The sequence below is a fragment of the Lontra canadensis genome, unplaced genomic scaffold (assembly GCF_010015895.1).
Source record: "Lontra canadensis isolate GAN:19392208 unplaced genomic scaffold, GSC_riverotter_1.0 scaffold48, whole genome shotgun sequence".
In the NCBI taxonomy this organism is placed as follows: domain Eukaryota; kingdom Metazoa; phylum Chordata; class Mammalia; order Carnivora; family Mustelidae; genus Lontra; species Lontra canadensis.
Window position 1 is genome coordinate 14,814,215 of NW_022631042.1, and position 21,272 is coordinate 14,835,486.

A 21,272-nucleotide genomic window follows, 5' to 3' on the forward strand; every position below is an offset into this window, starting at 1 on the left:
ATGTTGTGTTTTAAATACCTAATCACAAGGCTGCACCTGTGACTGAGAGGACCCTTTAAGTGTGCTTTGAGAAGGTTTCTGTAACCTGATGATGACAGGCTTAAGCATGAGACACTGAAGACTCATATCCAAAGGATCAACAGAAGTTTGTACACTGAGACAATTCCAGGAAGTTTGCAAGGTTTTCCTAAAGGCTCCTGTGATTTTCCCTGTGAATTATGTGCCCTAGTCACTGGAGATCACAGAAGGTGTCCCCCAAAGGGGAAACCTATTTTTAACAATGTCTTTGCCACAATGAGGACATAAGCCTCTTGACAGGGAAAGGCTTAACCCCACGCAGAAAATATACAAACAATGACAAGGGCATATTGACAACATGTACCAACTGACAGTGGAATGAAGTACAGCTACAGGTGTTCAAAGAATCCAGATGAAGCAGGCATGAAGCCTCCAGAAAGTAAGCAGTTGTTCCAGAATTACGGACCTGACAGGTTAGACAATGGTAACTGTTTTTACTTTTGAGGTCTCCAACATGGTGGTTCCCAAGCCAATTTCTCAAAACACAAAAGGAGTTTTAGATTTGCAATTAGGGCTCACCTGGGTGGTCCAGTCATTAAGCATCTGCATTCAGCTCATGTCCTGATCCTGGGGTGCTGGGATCAAGCCCCATTTGAGGCTCCCTGTTCAGTGGGAAGTCTGCTTTTCCCTCTCCCTCTGCCCCACAACTCATGGTCTACACCAAAGACTAAAAATTATGCACACATTAGTGTATGGCCAGTAAGAGATGTTACTGAGCTCTGACCAAAGAAGACACTCGTGCAACACCAATTCTCCTGGACACTTCCTGAGGGTTCCACCTGGGGGACTCAGTCTGAAAGTTTAGGGGCTTGGTTGTGTGCCAGGTCAGTTGGCTTCTGGGCAAATATACTAGATCAACAGAGCTAAAAGGAAAACATGCTACCTCGATTTAACACTAGCATAACACTCTGCCAGCCAAGCTGGCCTGCCCTGTAAAGCAAAATCAATTACAATAGGAGTTTGGACAAAAAGAGAGTGGAGCACAGAGCCAAGAACTCACCCACAGCCATTGGATCAGGTGAGAAAGATCGTGAATTCAAAGGACTCACAGTTACCACCTCTGTGTTTTGCTTTGTTTCTGAATGTCCCTGGGAGTCCATTTCAGATTCTGTCACAGCCATCAAACCTATTAAAGAACAAAAATTGGAACTAAGTAAATGTTAAAGATCTAATAGTGTTATTAATCAATGTATTAATTAATCACTCAGCATCCCATCTAGGAAATAGGGGGGAACTCAAAAGTGTTAGAGGAAAGGAAACCTTTTTAACAACAGCAAGGGAGCAGAAAAAAGAAAATTCTTAGCAAAGAATCCATTGCTTTAGGCAAGGTCACCTTGCCAAAGGGAAAGAGGGGATCCGTCAGAAATCTTTCTTGGACTGATCAGGAAATAATCATGTTGACTGGGTAAATGTTACTCTTCTGGAGGTTTGAAATTGTACTTGGTTTAGGTATTAAGTTTTTGTTTAGTGACTTGGAGCCTTAAACTGAGTGTTACCATTTTAAGCATGTGGGTTCTTTTATTCCCCCCAATGTTCCAAGAAGACAAAGATTTACTTCGGAAATTTAAACTTGTATATAGAAAGCTCTTCAGAGTTCTTGTTAAGTGTTTGTTTCCCACTGCTTAAAAATTGCTTGTGAATCAAAGAGAAAAGTATAAACTGGCTACTTCTTATGAGCCTTCTATAACCTTGGTCTGTAATGTTTATTCCAGGATGTTACTGAATCTACTGAGTTACTGGATCACCATGCAGTAGGGGACTTTCAATTGGCTGCCCACAATGTCTAAACTGGTGTCTACACCAATGGGCCACCATTGGGACACCATGCCTGCATCATACCTGAATCATAAGGGACCCTGAGTGATTAGGAAAAGTCTATTTGCATTATGGTAATGATCTTGATTGGGATAGTAGTTCATCCTGCATCCCTTCCAGCCTGGCATTCACTAGGAGGCAATAATGTTTGCTGAACAGCTTCACTAATGGAAAGAAATATATTCATTTTGTAGAATGAAAGAAACTATACATGTGAGCCTCACCCAATCTTTACTAATGACACTTCACCTTTTTCTGGTATATAAAATTCAAATCTGAAAAACACAAGATCATACTAAAACCTCAGTAGCCAAATTACTATTTCAAGTTGAGCTGTGATTTGGCTCCATCAAATGAACACCATTTTGTGCCCTGTAACTCATTGTTAATGAGTCATACTTTGAGTAGAGCAAGATTAAAGTGAGAAGGACTGTAATGCCAAGAAGAATATTCTTGAAAGATATAGAATTGTTCCTCTTTCCTGATCAAGTAAAATTATGAAAAGTGGACCCTCTGAACATTACATTTAAAAGGGGTGGGGCACTCTGGCAAGATGGCAGAGAAGTAAGAGACCCTGTTTCAACCAGTCCCCTAAAGTGAGCTAAATATATACTAGAACACTCTGAACACCATGAAATCGGCCTGAGATGTAAGATTATACACTTCTGGATTTCTGTGGGGGCAGAAGATCATCTCTGGAGGGGTAAAGCAGAGTGGGAGTGTTCAGATTGATAAAGGAAGATAAACAGAAGGGGAGGGAGCCACCAGAAGCAACACATTGGGAAGTAATACAACGATATGAAAGTGTCCTATGCTCACAGACCATCATTAACTTGGAGTCTGGTTAAAAGTACACAAAAAGAACAAAAGGTCTTGAGGAGGAATTGGTAGAATTGGGTGGCCACAGGCACGAACCTAAGCCCACAGATCGAGGGTGGTCACCACTTGTGCCCACCCAAGCCTGAGAGAGCCCGACAGGGGCTCCTGCCAGTGGTCCCTGAACCTGCAGCTTTCCAATGCTTGCACCACCATTGGGGCTGGGTACAGCCCGGCCCACAACTGAGAGAGCCTGGTACAAGCTCCTGCCTGAGGTCACTGGGCCCATAGCCTCCCATGACCTACACTGCCACTGGGTCTGAGTGCACCCAGGATGGGTATGGACTCCAGACAGTCGGCAACAGCAGTCACCAGAATTAGGCTCACCTGGACCAATATTGCTTACAGTTTTAGGGCACGGGGGTGCAGAGGCAAGTGTGGGCCTCAGGACGACCACTGAGGTGGTGGGTGGGAACAGGCAATGCCTGTGGCAGTTTGCAGTGTTCAGTGGAGTTTGCAGAGGGGAAGTCTATATATTCTGAACAATCCAGAGGGGAGAAGACTGAGGCTTCTCTCTGAGGTGGAGGTCTGGGTGTGGACAGTTTACTTTGCACTAACCCTCCAAAAAGCCACAAAAAGCTGTGAAAGAACAAAAGCCTCCAGAGAACCAATGCCTGAAAAGCAAGTTTCCACAGAGCCCAGCCCCTTGATAGGTGGCAGGGCAACTCTGCCCAGGCAAGACTGACTGAAGAACAATGCACAGGCCCTGCCCCCAGAAGACAAACTGAAAAGAACAAGAGGACAATAACCACAGGATCTCCATAAAACTGGAAAACCCTAACAATAGGGGTAAAACAATATATTAAGCCCCCATTATTGCCCCCCAAACTGTATATTTCATTAACACAACTTTTAAACAAATTTATTCTCATTCTTATTCTGTTATTTTTTTAACTTACTTAGCACTACAACCAGATGTTTATTACAACACATTACATAATAACTTTTTTTTAATATTTTATTTATTTATTTGACAGACAGATCACAAGTAGGCAGAGAGGCAGGCAGAGAGAGAGGAGGAAGCAGGCTCCCTGTTGAGCAGAGAGCCCGATGCAGGGCTCGATCCCAGGACACTGGGATCATGACCTGAGCTGAAGGCAGAGGCTATAACCCACTGAACCACCCACTCACCCCCATAATAACATTTTTAACTTGAACTTTTTTCATACATATACCTGTGTTTCTTTTTTTTTTTTAATATATATATATATAGAGAGAGAGAGAGAAAGAGAGATAGATATAAGCTTTAAGGTAGTTTTTTTTTCCCTATTCAATACTACCCCTATATATAAAACAGTTTTTATTTCCCTGTATCTCTGGAAAGTTGAGTACTTTAATGAACATAACAAGATACACTCAGGATGAACTGAAATAACCTTCCTCGCCCACATCAAGGGTTTATAAACACATTCCCATCTTATTCTCTCAGTGTTTATGTGTATTTGTTTCTGTTTATGTACTATGTAAATCTAATTCTTGGAGCTCATTCTGGCTGTTTTATTTTTCTTTTCTTTTTCTTTTCTTGGTGGTCTTGTTGGTTTTTTTGTTTTTGTACCTTATAAATCTCACTTTGGGGGCTCATTTTGGCTGTTTTTTTCCCTTTTTTTCTCCTTTTCTCTTTTTTTTCTTTCTTCTTTCTTTTTAGTGGGGATTTCTGATTGCTCCAAAACTGGGCAAGGTGCACCTTGGCTGGATTGTGTTTGATATATCCAGTATATATCCCCTCAACCATCTCTTACCAAAATGACTAGGAGGAGGAACAGCCAAGAGAGGAGAAATTCAGAGACTGTGATCTCTGCCACAAAACTATTGGATATGGACATAAACAATATGTTGGAAATAAAATTCAGGGTAACAATTATCCAGACAATGGCTAGGCTGGAGAACACCATTAGTGGCAAAACAGAATCTCTAAGGACAGAAGTAAGAGTTGATCCAGCAGAACTTAAAAATGCTATCAATGAGATCCAATCTAATCTCAATACTCTAACAGCTAGGGTAAATGACATAGAAGATCGAATTAATGATCTGGAAGACAAGCTGATAGAAAAGAAGTATCAGGAGGAGACATAAAACAAACAGATTAAAATCCATGAAAACAGAATTAGGGAAATAAATGATGCTATGAAACATTCCAATGTCAGCATTACTGGGATTCCTGAGGGGGTGGAGAGAGAGAGAGAGGATTAGAAGATACAGTTGAAAAATCACTGGATGAAAATTTCCCTAATCTGGGGAATAGAACAAGTGTTCGTTTTCTAGAGGCAGAGAGGACACCCCCAAAAATCAATGCATCTAGAATGATCTCTAGACAATTAATTGTGAAAATCACAAGTCATAATATCAGAGAGGATGTGTTAAGGACAGTTAGGGGGAGAGATTCGGTATGTACAGAGGAAGGACCATCAGAATAACATCAGACCTGGTCCACAGAAACCTGGCAAGCCAGAAAGGGCTAGCAGGACATATTTAGGGCACTAAATGAGAAGAACATGCAGCCAAGAATACTTTATCCAGCAAGGCTGACATTCAGAATGGATGGAGAGATAAAGAGCTTCCAAGACCGGCAAGATTTAAAAGAATATGTGACCATAAAGCTGGAACTACAAAAAATATTAAGGAGGGTACTATAGAAGAAGAAAGAACCCAAGAGTAACATAGAACAGAAATTTACAGAGAAAATATCTAGAAACAAGGACTTCACAGGCAACATCATGACAATAAAGATTTATCTCTCAATAATCGCTCTCAGTATGAACAGCCTAAATGTACCCATAAAATGGCACAGGGTTGCAGACTGGATAAAACGACAGGACCCACCCATATGCTGTCTATAAGAGACATATTTGGAACCTAAAAATAAACCCAGACTGAAAGTGACAGGCCTCAAAAGAAAGCTGGGGTAGTGTTTCTTACATAAAATAAATTAGATTTTAAGCTAAAGAGTATATTCAGAGATACAAAAGGATACTACATTATCCGTAAAGGGTCTGTCCATCAAAAAGATCTAACAATTGTCAAGTATTTATGCCCCTAGCATTGGAGCAGTCAACTACATAAGTCAGTGGCTAATCAAAATAAAGAGTCATATTGATAGGAATACATTAATTGTAGGGGATCTTAACACACCACCAGCAGCAACAGAGAGATCATCTAAGCAGAAAAACAACAAAGAAACAAGATCTTTGAATGACATATTGGATCAGATGAGATGGACCTTATAGATATATACAAAACATTCCACCCCAAAACAATAGAATACTCATTCTTCTTGTGCACACATGGTACTTTCTCCAGTTTAGACCACATACTGGGTTGCAAATCAGTGCTGAACCAATACCAAAAACTAAGATTATTCTTAGACCACAATGCTTTGACATTGGAGCTCAACCACAAGAAAAAGTTTGGAAGGAATTCAAACACTTGGAAGCTGAAGACCATCCTGCTCAAAAATGTTTGGATCAACCAGAAAATCAAAAAAGAACTTAAACAATTCAAGGAAACCAATGAGAATGAAGACTCATCAGTCTAAAACCTACAGGATATGGCAAAGGCTGTCCTAAGGGGAAAATATATAGTCATCCAAGCCTCAGTCAAAAAAAATTCAAAATTCCCAATTACACAAACACTCCTTACACCTTAAGGAATGGGGAATCAAAAACCAATTAAGCCAATCCCACACACGAGAATGAAAATAATTAAGATTAGAGTAGAGATCAAGGTATTAGAATCTAGAGATACAGTAGAACACATCAATGAAATAGAAGCTGGTTTTTTGAAACAATTAATAAGGTCGATAAACCACTGGCCAGACTAATCCAAAAGAAAAGAGAGAGGACCCAAATGAACAAAGTTATAACTGAAATGGGAGAGATGACGACTAACACCAAGGAAATAGAAATAATCATCAGAAACTGTTATCAACAACTGTATGCCAATAATTTAAGCAACATAGAAGTGCATGCATTCCTGGAGACCTATAAATTCCAAGACTGAAACAGGAAGAAACTGCCAATATCTAGTAACGAGATTGAAGCAGTGATCAGGAACCTCCCAAAAAACAAGAGTCCAGACCTGACAGATTCCCTGGGAACTTCTATCAAATATTCAAGGAATAAATAATACCTATTCTCCTGACATTCCTTCAAGAAATAGAAACAGATGAAAACTTCCAAACTCTTTCTATGAAGGCAGCATTACCCTAATCCCCAAACCAGGTAAAGCTCCCATCAAAAAGGTAAATTTTAGACCAATATCCCTGACGAATGGATGCCAAGATTTTCAATGAGATCCTAGCAAATAGGATCCAACAGTACATTAAAGAGATTATCCACCATGACCAGGTGGGATTTACCCCTGGGATGCAAGGTTGGTTCAACATTTGCAAATCGATCCACATGATAGAACAAATCAATAAGAGAAGAGAGAAGAAGCACATGGTCCTCTCAATTGATGCAGAAAAAGCATTTAACAAAATACAGCATCCTTCTGTGATTAAAACTCTTCAGAGTATAGGAATAGAGGGAACATTCCTCAACTTCATAAAATCTGTCTATGAAAAACCCACCGAAAATATAATTCTCATATGGAAAACCTGACAGCCTTCTCACTGAGATCAGGAAGACGACAAGGATGCTCACTCTTGCCACTGTTGTTCAACATCATAGTAGACATCCTAGCAACAGCAATCAGATGACAAAAAGAAATAAAATGTATTCAAAGGACAAAGAAGTCAAACTCTCTCTCTTTGCAGATGACATGATACTTTATATGGGAAACCCAAAAGTCTCCACACCCAAAATACTAGAACTCATACAGCAATTCAGTAATGTGCCAGGATACAAAATCAAGGAACAGAAATCAGTTGCTTTCTTATTCACTAACAATGAAAATATAGAAACGGAAATTAGGGAATCGATTCCATTACTAGAGCACCAAGAACCACAAGATACCTGGGAACAAACCTAACCAAAGAGGTGAAGGATCTGTACTGGAGGAACTAGAGAACACTCATGAAAGAAATTGAAGAAGACACAAAAAGATGGGAAAACATTCCATGCTCATGTATTGGAAGAATAAACATTGTTAAAATGTCTCTACTGCCCAGAGCAATCTATACTTTCAATGCCATCCCGATCAAAATTCACCAGGCATTTTTCAAAGTGCTGGAAAAAATAATCTTAAAATTTGTTTGGAATGAGAAAAGACCCCGTATTGCCAAGGAAATGTTGAAAAGGAAAAACCAAGCTTGGGGCATCATGTTGCCTGATTTCGAGCTTTATTTTTACAAAGCTGTGATCACTAAGACACCATGGTACTGGCACAAAGACAGACACATAGATCAATGGAACAGAATAGAGGGCCCTGATATGGATCCTCCACTCATGGTCAACTAATCTTCGATAAAGCAGGAAAAAAAATATTCAGGGGAAAAATGACTGTCTCTTCAATAAGTGGTGGTGGGGAAATAGGACAGCTGTGTATAGAAGAATGAAACTCGACCATTCTTTTATACCATGCAAAAAGATAAACTCGAAATGGATGAAAGAACTCAATGTGAGCCAGGAATCCATCAAAATCCTGGAGAACATAGGCAGTAACCTCTTCAACATCGACCACAGCAACTTCTTTCAAGACATGTCTCCAAAGGCAAAGGAAACAAAAATGAAAATGAACTTTTGAACTACATAGTGGTAAAAACCTACTGCACAGCAAAGGAAACAGTCAACAAAACTATGAGGAGACCCATGGAATGGGAGAAGATATTGCAAATGATGCTATAGATAAAGGGCTGATATCCAAAATCTATAAAGAGCTCCTCAAACTCAGCACCCAAAAAACAGATAATCAGGTCAAAAATGTCCAGAAGACATGAACAGACAGTTCTCCAAAGAGGACATACAAATGGCTAACAGACACATGGAAAAATGGTCATCATCATTAGCCATCAGGGAAACTCAAATCAAAATCACACTGAGACACTGTATTATGCCAGTTAGAATGGTCAACATTATCAGGACAGGAAACAACAAGTGTTGGAGAGGATGTAGAGAAAGGGGAACATTCAAACAGTGTTTTTGGGAATGCAAGTTAGTGCAGCCACTTTGGAAAACAGTGTGGAGATTCCTCAAGAAATTGAAAATAGAGCTACCATATCACCCTGCAATTGCACTACTGTGTATTTACCCTGAAGATACAGATGTAACGAAAAGAATGGCCATAAGTAGCCCAGTGTTCACAGCAGCAATGGCCACAATCACCAAGCTGTGGAAAGAGCCAATAGACCCTTCAACAGATGAATGGATAAAGAAGATGTGGTCCATATATTGAATTGTAATATTACCCAGTCATCAAAAAGGATGAATACCCAACTTTTGTATCAACATGGACAGGACTTGAGTAGATTATGCTGAGTGAAACAAGCCATAGAGAGAAAGTCAATTATCATACGATTTCACTTACTTGTGAAGCATAAGGAATAACAGGGAGAATATTAGAAGGAAAGGAAATGTGAATTGGGGTAAATTGGAGGGGGAGATGAATCATGAGAGACTGTGGACTCTTAGAAAAAAACTGAGGGCTTTGGAGGGGAGTGGGTGATGGGTCAGCCAGGGTATTAAGGGTATTAAATGGGTATTAAGGAAGGCACGTATTGCATGGAGCAGTGAGTGTGGTGCATAAACAATGAATCTTGGAACACTGAAAAAATAAAATAAAATTATATTAAAAAATAAAGTGAGGTTAAAGTTTTTTTTTTTAACATATTAGAGAGAGAGAGAGGGTGAGAGAAAACATGAAAGGGGGTAGGGTCAGAGGGAGAAGCTGACTCCCTGCTGAGGAGGGAGCCTCATGTGGGACTTGATCCTGGGACTTCAGGATCATTACCTGACCCAAAGGCAGTCGTTTAACCAACAGAGTCACCCAGGTGCCCGTCTCTGAACATTTCTTATGTGCAAGGTTACTAGGTGCTTTCACGTGAATAGTTTCATTTAGTCCATACAATAAGTAGAAATTATATCACTGTGACAATAATATTTTTGGATGATGAAACTGATATGAGAAAGGCTAAGTGAGTTTGTCTTTCTTTTTTTTCTCTGTATGTTCTACAGGCCATATTATTTTTTTTTAAAGATTCATTATTTATTTTGAGAAAGACAGAACACGGGGAGAAGAGGCAGACAGAAAGAATCTCAAGCAGACTCTGGGCTGAGCATGGAGCCCAACGGCGGTCTTGATCTCAAGAGCATGAGATCATGACCTGAGCTGAATAAATGAGGAGTCAGATGCTCAAATGTCTGAGGTTCTGGGTGCCTTCAAAGCCCATACTATTTGAATTCTATTGGAAATAGCGGGATATTTATGCCATCATTAAAGAAAACAACATTAGAAAAAATATGGTATATATTTGTTTTCATTAATACTTGACAGAAAGGGGCACCTAGGTGGCTCTGTGTGTTAAAGCCTCTGCCTTAGGCTCAGGGCATGATCCCAGAGTCCTGGGATTGAGCCGTGCATCAGGCTCTCTGCTAAGCAGGGAGCCTGCTTCCCTTCCTCTCTCTGCCTGCCTCTCTGCCTACTTGTGATCTCCGTCTGTCAAATAAATAAATAAAATCTTTAAAAAAAAATACCGGACAGAAAAGGTAGGGTTTTCCCTTTGAAACAAAGTGTTCTATGAAGTTGTATTCATTTTTATGTGCACATACCTTTGTTTATTGAAGGAAAAAGAATCTCTTGAACAACTCTGCAATAACTTTGGTGGTTGACGATACATTTGTGTTCTTTATCCATTGATGCTCCACTCACGGTCAGCCAGCTGAATTTCATGTATGTGTCCTTAGTCTTCATGGTGTCTCCCTGCTGAGATTTCAGAATTGTTTTGTCATCCTTTTCTTGCCAATCTACCTTGATAACATCAGGGAAAAATTCCTCAAGAAGACAAAGATATGTTCCAGCCTTATGGACTTTTACTTCAGCAAATGAAGGAAGAAAAACTGTGGGCTTGGGAGAAATATCTTCATCAGGACTTTCATCTGTTGAAGAAAATGGAATAACAATTAGAACATAACTAGAGAAACACAAATATTTGTGTGGTGTGGAAACAACCAGCACATAGTAAAGGGGAGGAAAGTTGTTATAGAATTAATGCTCACTGTAGCTTTTCATCTGCAGAGGGTTATGAGGTGCTTATTTTCTTAGTTTCCACAGGAAAAGAGGTTCTAGAGGTTATGTAACTTGACAAAGTCACAGACATTAAATGAAAGAGCCTAGATCAAAATGCAGAATATTTTTAAACAATACACAGTCACTTGTTTGAATGGAAATCTATCAAGTTACCCTTTTAGTTACAAATATGAGTTTCAAGCCCTTTTCTGAATACTAGGATCCTTCTCCTTAATTTCTGGTTTTATAGAACATTTTGTTCTCATATCTGAACCACTGAGGGATTTTGAGTAGGACAATGTTTAATGCTGCACCTCCAAATAATTTACAATGCCTGAAATTTAGAAACAAAATGGACATATATCTAAAACTTCTATTTAAAAAAAAATATTGATTATTTTCAGAAAGGTTCTTAGAGTAACCTAATCAATTAATGTGATGGTCAGAATTTTGTTTTACTTCAGGAAATGTTCACTAAAAGCTAATTTTATATTGGAATTTCATTTGAGGTTGAAGCATTACTGAGAAGACACCACATTTTGACTCTTAGCATTTCCCTCCAAATCTGAATCTGCCCTCTAAGACTGCTGAGCTTGTTGTAGTACCCCTCAATTGTCTTTCATTTCTTCTGCTGAATAAAGTCACATATAATGATATAATGTTAAGAGCTCTGGTCAGAGTTTCTTGTAAATATAATGTCAAATTATATAGTGAAACATCATGGTTCTCAAGGGCATATCACTTGAACACTGGGATATTCTTTGGTCATACATTTATTATTAATTATTCAAATTACAAATAGTAATACTCTTCCCAATTTGAGTTCAAACTGAAACACAAATGCTTTATTAGTTTTCTCTTTCCAGTAGTTTGGAGTTAGAATAATAATTTCATGGTTGTTTCCTAAGAAATGACTAGGATTTCTCCTTTGAGAAGAAAGGGAATAAAAAATTCCTCGGAATTTTTGCCTGTGCACCAGAGCTCCCGATTTTTATACTAAATGAGTAAACAAACAATGATGAGTTTTTTACTTCATGCTGTAAATAGGTATTAGATCATAATGCACTTGTTTTCATTTTGTACATCTTCCTGTTACTACAAATAGTATTTTACTGATTATAATAGAAAGACACTGTATTTTTCCTCAACCATATATTTTGGTTTTTAATTTAAAAAGCACGTTATATAAAGCAAGATTTCTTTTTCAAAGTACATGGTATTCCCATAATTTTTGCCCCTACTCAATACATTAAGGAATCTAATTTTCATCTTACAAAATTTGATTTCTGTTAGGAATACTTCTGATTCATCATAGTAAAGAACTTGATAATCCAGTCATGGGCTTGGGAAAATCTGGATGGTAAGACATTATGCCTACTTCCTGTCACTTTTCTTTATCTAGAGTCCTGGGGATTCATTCTTTTCAGGATAAAAGGTATCTTGAACTTCCATAACTTTTTCAATGTGATAGTTAACTGAACATTAAGTAATATTCTTCATTTTTTATGGTTTGTGCTATGTTTTATGGAATTTCTATTATGTATTTTTTTCAACATTCCTCTTTTTAGGATTTTATTTATTTATTTCAGAGAGAGAGAGAGAGAGAGTGGTGGGGGAGAGAGCGGGAATCCTGAGCCGGCTCCACACTCAGCCTGGAGTCCAACACAGAGCTCAGGGCACAATTCAACTACCATGAGATCATGACCAGTTGCTTTATAGAAGAGCCACCCACGGGCCCCTCACTATTCTTTATTAAACTTATTAAGAGTGTTTTATATGGCCACAATCATTTCATTGATTTACAAAATAGAAACCAGTTTACAAAGTAAATAATTTTTTCTAATACATTTATAATATTCATAATCAGAAAAATTTTCAGGTAAATTGACTGAGTTTATATATTTGATAACTATAAAGCTGTATGAATTATATATAAATTAACCAAATGCAATGACATTTTCAATTAAGTATGGTACTTTGAATATGCATATTAATACTAATTCAAAATTCCTCTATTTTATTGTTCTTATTTTATTAAAAAATACTTAAAGCTATTTCTTATGTAAATATGACTTTCAAATTGATGACATTTCTAAGTATATTTAAAAGTAGTAAAAAAAGTAGTAACTGTATTACTAAATATATTCCTAAGTATTTTCTAAATAAAATTTAAAATTTTAGTTGTTTTTCTGCTAAATACCAGTATGAAGCCCATGTTTGTGTTAGACATGATATCATAAGATAAAGGATTAAAATTTATGTAGCTACAACTTAAAAATTAAAAAAAAATAAATTTGAATTTCATTTTTATGCCAAGTGAGGAAAAAGTCCATTAAGCAAATACCTCTAAATTCAGGTTTTTTGTATATCAGTGGACAGTAAGGTAATTTTCCACTAGAGTGGTTAGAAGTAGAGCCAAATTCTCTGGAGAATTTCTGCTCTGTCAGTATGATTGGTTACAAACCACTCTCCATCCTGGATGCAATTCTCCCTCTAGGTTTGAAATGAGGCAACATGTATGCAGCACCTGTGCCAAGTACCTTATTTAAAGTCTCTCATTTAATTTTCCTATGCCCCCTGCTCATACATCCTGTTATCCCATCTTTGGATTAGGAAGCTGAGACCAGAAAATAATCACCCAAATTCACAAAAGCAACAAGTGGTGGAGCTGGAGCTCAGGTCAGTCTGAATCCAAAGTACAAATCTCTGAAAACACCCTTTCACCATCAGAAGAGACAATGTGTCAACTCACACAAGTTATCTGATCAACTTTGTTCTTGAGTCAAATTCTTTCAACAATTACACATGTTCTGCATGAGCACTTCATGCAAGTCCACTTGGACACAAGGTCGGATGCTTTAACAGAGTTTGCACAGTGTAGTCTATGCCGACCTTTACCAGAAGGATTGATATAAAAATCTCTCCTAAGATTTCCACATCTAAACATGCTATGAAAATGAGACATTATAATTATAATTAACATTACCATAATTATTAGCAATTTGTTTGTGATTATTGTTACTCCAACATGATATTTTATTCTCATGGAGCCAAACTTTCTCTTACTAAAAGGAATGCAGTATTTGGGGATAACAATTGGACCTGTGTCATGTTAGATCGCTAGACTGGCACCTGCCTGACTAGGTCTGCTGAAGGTCACCATCTGTGAATGACATTAAATGTCATGATGCCCACAGTAAAGATGCAGTGGGAGCATGAAATGCATTTGTTAAAGATCATTTCTTCCATTTTGTAAAATGTATGTGGAAGGTAATGCCCAGTCTTTCACTTCGCATTCCTCCTAAAGGACTCATGCATTGAAGTCTTTTTTTCTCATTCTGTGGTGGGGAAAACAACATGTGTGAAAATTCGGTGTGCTTCGTTTTTTTCAGTTAGTAAAAAGTATGTACTCTAATACATTTTTCTCCTACCTTTGAACATAAAATTGTACCCTATGCTCTATACTAGATAACCATGGGCCTTTTTTCTTCTACTTCCCTTAATGTTTTTGATCTTCTATTTTTATTTCATTGCCTAACTGTAGTTGTATATTTTATTTTAGGCCTTCTCAAACAGATTTTGTAAGTAGGCAGTATAAATAAATGAGAACTAGTTTGTATATTAGAGCTTGTTTCTGTCTCTGTCCAGAGCTTGATAGTTTAGTGAGGTCTACTTTGAAGTTGACATGAAAAATGGGAGACACTACATCAAAAACTAATCATGTACTGTATGGTGACTAACATAATAATAAAAAAAAAAGAAAAATGGGAGAAGATGTTTGCAAATACCACTCTGTGATATAAATACAAAAATTCTGAATTCAAACACACTGAAATGCCAGAGCATAAGAGGAAGCTTTCATCCCCCAAATTATGCCTCATAAAACAGAGGTTGCCTTATGTTTCAGTTTGAGCAACTTCTCATTTTAAAAAATGGTCTTCTAATACTCTACTTTGATTAAACAATGCACTTGGACAAGATATCAAACAGAAATAAACTCAATTAAAACTAGTTTAGAGGTAGTATCAGCCAAAAAAAAAAAAATAAGAACTTTCATATGGATTTGGTAAACATTACCTGGGACTAAAGTCTCTATACAATACAATGCTTACATTGTACATATACATAACGATAGAATAAATGAAAAAAGGCTTTTATTTTCTAAGTGGATAAATGACTCTTCCAATTAAATATCCAATGTTCCCATCATAAAGGTATCCCCAAACTTACAGTCTTACCCTAAGATGACTCAGAAATTTGTTTTAATGAATACATTTTAGATGCATGTGAAGAATCTGAACACAAGTTTGACAGAAATTTGAGGCAAAAAAACCCAGTATTTCTCAGGTGATATTTGTAATAATACAATTTTTTAAAAGATTTTATTTATTTATTTTACAGAGATCACAAGTAGGCAGAAAGGCAGGCAGAGAGAGGAGGAAGCAGGCTCCCCACTGAGCAGAGAGCTGATGTGGGTCTCGATCCCAGGACCCTGAGATCATGACCCGAGCCGAAGGCAGGGGTTTTAACCCACTGAGCCACCCAGGTGCCCCGTAATAATACAATTTTAATTTATAGGCATAATCCAATGAAGATATAAACTATTAAAAGTGAATATTTGGGGGCGCCTGGGTGGCTCAGTGGGTTAAAGCCTCTGCCTTTGGCTCAGGTCGTGATCTCAGGGTCCTGGGATTGAGCCCTGCGTCGGGTTCTCTGCTCAGCAGGGAGCCTGCTTCCCTCTCTCTCTTTCTGCCTATCTCTCTGCCTACTTGTGATCTCTGTCTGTCAAATAAATAAATACAATCTTTTAAAAAATAAAAGTGAATATTTGAGGGATGCCTGGGTGGCTCCTTCTGTTAAGTGGCTGCCTTTGACCAGGATCATGATCCCAGAGTCCTGGAATAGAGAACTTTGCTTGGGATCCCTGATCATTGGGAGTCTGCTTCTCCTTCTCTGTCTGCTCTCCTCCCAGCTCTTGTGTGCTCTCGCTCTCTGTCTCTCTCATGTGTGCATGCTCTGTCTCTCAAATAAATAAATAAAACATTTTATTTAAAAAGTGAATACTTGATTTTTATGTACATTAGTATAATTTTATATATACAATTACAAACCTCTCCCTTCTTTACATCCAGACGTTTCCCTGGAAAGGGAGAGATCAGCTTAGGTTGAAGCTAACAATATATGAGGTATTGCTTACTACATTCTGCTTATTTTTAGAAACATGTAACAATGAGTCTTAGAAATTGAAAGTATTCTGCAAATACTGACCAATTGTTCTAAAGTGACCTGCAGACAAGATAAAAATTAATACATTTTTCTATACTTTTGATTTAAGAACTCCACTGGATGATAATTGGAATTTGTAGAACTAACTTTTTAAATGATGGATCATGTCCCAACTTATGCAATAGATATTTTCATATTTAATTTCATTTAGTTCCGCAACACCTACTTGAGATGGTGGATACATTGACAGACTGAATGGATGGAAATATAGCAAATATTAACAGAATACGTATCATTATACATCTTCAATACTTTATTTTTTTCTCTTCTCCAATTTTTCCCTAATGGGCATATGTTATTTTGATAATTTTAAGAAAGTGTAAATGAAGCTAAATTTATTTGCTGAAGAATGATTATATAGAAAGTCATAGATCCTGACTCATAGTCCACATTTTTCTCTGCACCACGGTCTCCCAAAAAAAAGTTTTCAGGACCTTCTGAATTACCTCTGTGTCACCATTATTTAGATTGCTAATTATATTGCAGTCAATTGGGGAAAAAAACAGGCCTAGAAAGTTACTTTTCGGGCGCCTAGGTGGCTCAGATGGTTAAGCCTCTGCCTTCGGCTCAGGTCATGATCTCAGGGTCTTGGGATCAAGCCCCACACCGGGCTCTCTGCTCAGGAGGGAGCCTGCTTCCACCTCTCTCTCTCTGCCTATTTGTGATTTGTCTGTCAAATAAGTAAATAAAATCTTTAAAAAAAAAGTTGCTTTTCAATTTATGAATTCATGTTTGCCTATGATGACAAGAAAAACACCAAAATATATCATTCCTTTCATTTTTCCAAAGTTTCACCAGCCTTATGAAAATTCTTTGAAAACATTTATTCAACTAGATTCTGTAGGGTAGAAACATCTGTGTGAGATATTCTCCCTCATCCAAAATTTTATCTCTAAGTCTAATGGAGAATGAAAAATTTCCTAGGCTGAATTTGGGAAAACCAAACCTAGCTTATGACATTCTTGGATATGTTTGTGCAGTTAAATACGTCAATACCTGATATGAATTGCCTTCACACAAAAATGCAAGTTTATCAATTTTTGTTCATTCCTTTCCTTTGGTTATTTTTAGAATCTGATAAGATACACAAATTTATTTACAAACATCTCAACACAGAAATCCTTAAGGGATTAATGGCTCTACCCCTTAGGAACTCCAGATGCTCTAGCTAGATAGCTCCTTGTTAATGTCCTCCAAGCTACATCAGGAAGCAACTACCCCCAGGACTGGAACAGAGTCAACAACCTCTCTTAGTAACTCACTGCTATTTATGACCAAATTTGGACCAATCCTAGAACTCTGAGCCAGCACCAGCACCTAGCCTGCCGCTGCCCCCACCCCCATCACCTACCTCCTCTCCCTACCTTATAGGGAAGAATTTAAAAATATCTTACCTGTAACCCTGAGCAATGTGCCAGGACCAAGCACTTTTTTGGCTGACCAGCTACCCCAGGTACACCGTCTGAAAAGCTTTTACAGAAAACTTCCTGTGTGCCTCCTTTAGAATGTGCCCATATTCTTTCAATATTTCTATAAATATATATAAATAGACACTGCTAACATTAAACAAAGATAAATCTCAAGCAAAATCACATTAGATATGAGCATAGTGAAGAATGGATGACCTGACCCCTTTCTGCCTGGACAGCTTGGGTCTGTCTTTCCCATCTCAATCACACACATTGGAGAATCTGATTTTATCTTTTGTCACCATGTTCCTGAAACTTCCAAATCTTTTTTTTGTTTGTTTAAAGATTTTATTTATTTATTTGACAGACAGAGAGCACAAGTTGGCAGAGAGGTAGGCAGAGAGAGACGAGGAAGCAGGCTTCCCGCTGAGCAGAGAGCCCAGTGAGGGGCTTGATCCCAGGACCCTGGGATCGTGACCTGAGCCGAAAGCAGAGGCTTTAACCCACTGAGCCACCCAGGCGCTCCCAAATCTTTTCTCTTAAAAGGTTTTCATGTATCTATCAGTTCTTTTCCTAGAGTGTAATTTATAATTACTATTTCTATGATTTTAACAGGAATAAAGATAGAAATAATTTTTAAAAATAAATATTTAAAAATTAAATATTTTTAAATTAATATTTTAAAATTTAACATATCAGTGTTCAATATTCTATGGGTAAATATATACTTTTTATCTCTACACACTGAGGAGTGGTCATCTGGCTTGATTATAAATTAAATTCTTTCCAGAATTCAGCCTTCACTGATGCAAGAACAGAGGAGTTATTAAAGAATGAGAAATATTAACCCATTTATTGATGAAAACTGTTCTTTGAACTTCAAATTACCCTAACAAGTTCCAGGATATTGATTTAAAACCCTGAGCTGCTCATCAGAAGATTCTAATTCGGTTTGGTCTTTCTGCTGCTGTCCCAGCAGGAGTGCAAAGGCAGGTCTGAGTTCTACAGCTGAGTCCTACATATAGTACAATTACTCCTGTTCTTCTGCCAGCTTCTATAATCCCAGCAGATTTGATCCCAATACAGAAAGATTGAAAGGAATGGTGTCAAAAGGACTTGTCCCTTTATAAAAATACCCTAAGCATCCCATTGTGAGAATTTAATAAATGCATATTCAACATGACCTACTTGATGTCTGGGGAGGAAGAGAAGCAATTTTAGTGCCATGATTAGAAACAGAAGCATTGTTTTCTGCATGAAGAGTCATACAAATTTTGAGCTATCACTATTCCACATTCAACTGCATAGTCTATTTAAAAGGTCAGACTACAAAAGACTATCTATTCAGAATACATTTATGGCTTAATGTTTCTCATAGCATATAATGGTTAGACCATGCAGTAAGGAACAAACAAGTATCTATTGTGTCCCAAACTTTGCCATAGTAACTAGCCATGTGAATGTAGGCAAATAACTGAACTCTCTAAGCCTCAGTTTCACATCAGTGAAATTGGAATAAGAAGATCCCCTGTATAATGCTCTTAAGGATTGAGATAAGGCACAGAAACAAGGCAGTATGGTGTCTGACTCTCATGAAATATTAGTTAATAGCATTATTGTCTTTAATTGAATGGCTTGGGGTACCTTTATCAAATTTTCCATTAAAAATGTAGATTTTATAAGCAATAAGTATTTATTATATAAATTAAGAAAGCAAAGGAGTTCCTGAATCCAACATTTTATGTGTCTGGCAATCACAGGCCAAAATACATGGGGCTCCATCAAGTTGCAATCTAGAATACTTATCCACTAGGCTACAAGCTTTTTGAGTGTTGTCACTGTGTCTTGTGTACCCTTTTACCTCTAGTGTCGTGCATAGAAACTGTCTTCAAGAAATGAACAACCAAGAATGTAAAACCATGCTGACAGCTTCTTTTCATGGACTCTGGAGATGAAATGGTTTTCTGAGCTCACAAATTCCATTACACTGAACCATGTCTAGGAAATATTACAAAGCCACCAGAGCACAGATTTTGACTAAACTCAGCCTACCCACTAAGAAACTAGAGTATAACATTATGTTGATTTATTGATGTTCTATAATTGTCCACTGGAAGAGTTAAATTTTTGTACTGCTCTTAAAGATGAGATAAAAAACAGTCATATAGGCTTTGCAGATTATTAGAGAAAGGACCAGTATTCATTAAGAAAGGAGCACTATTAAAACTATAGGTACTTCATCAAAGAGTGTCTCACTTAAAAGGCCACCTACATGAAAAACATCTTGAATAAATAACTTACACAAATATGTCACAGCCAAGGTCTCAGAAATATTTTAATTTCAAGCCTGCATCTATAGTTTTGTGTGTATATTTTCACAAGTAGAATTTCAAAATGCTTGGGAAAAAGGAAGTAAATAAACTATTCACAACGTAGTTTTATTTCCATATATAGTGACAAGTTTTGTCACTATATATGGAAACATTTTTTAGCTGCAAAATTCCTGTCTAAATGCTAAGTTGATTCTACATGTTTTTTTCTGAAATCATCTATTAGTTTTTCATTCATAGTACCTAAAAATAACAAAGGTACTTACCAGGAGAAGTTATTATAAGCTTAGTTCCTTCCACAGATATCTTGATCCAGACTGGTTAATGGTTATCACACTGGTTAGAGCATCTACAGAAATGTAAGCCTTCTCCTGACGTTCATGTCAGGGCCAGCAGGTAGAAAACTTGTACTGGCAGTGTGGTCTTTTGAGGTCATTAAAAGTTCTTGAATATGGGCTTCATGGCATCTAATATTTTATAAATTTCCTCAGATTAATTGATCTAAATATCTGCTTTGTTGGAGGCAGCAATCACAGAAAGTGCTGATAGAAAATAGAGATGAAGAAAGCAAGTAAAAAGAAAGAGAAAGGGAGTGAGGGATGGAGGGAGAAAGAAGAAAGGAAAGGAGGAAGGGAGAAAGGGAGGAAGGAAGAGAGAGACAGAGAAAGAAAAAAGAAAGAAAGAAAGAAAGAGGAAGAAAGGAAAGAAGGAAGGAAGAGAGAGAGGGAGAGAGGGAAGGAATGGGAGGGAGGGAGGGAAGGAGAAAGAAAGTGAAAAAGAAAGAAAGATAGATCAGGACAAAGTGGTCAACCAATGACTTTTCTAAATTACCAGAAACAGTGCTCAGAGAATTAAGAGGTTTTGATTTCTAGGTGTTCTAGTGTGTGAAACTGCTCAGAGATGCATCAAAGGAAACCTCTTCTGTTCTCACAAACACCAGTCTACTGTGTCAGCAGTTCAGGATTATATTTCTGAAGGGGATAGGCTTCACTAACTGAGAAAACAAACATGTCAACAGAAATATACTTGAGAAATGTGGACGATGGTCTGCATTTTTTAGTAAGCCACTTTTACCATTCAGCAACACAAATCTTCACCAGGGAAAGCAAAAGGAGAAAATACTTTCTGTGATGACACTATTTTCCTGGAATAAAAGGAAAAAAGTTATAGAATTCTATCTCCCACAGAAAAATAGATTCCTTATTAAAACTCAAATTGGAAAACAAACTCTGCTATGCTGAAAGAAGAAGCCTCTTGGAAGCTATTCTGTGGTCTTTGGAAATACACCTGTGGCCTTGCCTCTGTGGATAACTAGCTT

At 37.6% G+C, this 21,272-nt stretch overlaps 1 gene segment (V, D, J or C); it reads right to left on the reverse strand.

Moving 5' to 3' along the window:
- The window catches only part of LOC116876953, a 55,098-nt gene that overhangs the window by 7,942 nt on the left and 25,884 nt on the right, over positions 1-21,272 (reverse strand). The window contains 3 exon segments of the C gene segment in view: positions 1,079-1,204; positions 10,473-10,799; positions 17,610-17,659. Of these exon segments, the coding sequence occupies positions 1,079-1,204; positions 10,473-10,799; positions 17,610-17,659 (503 nt within the window).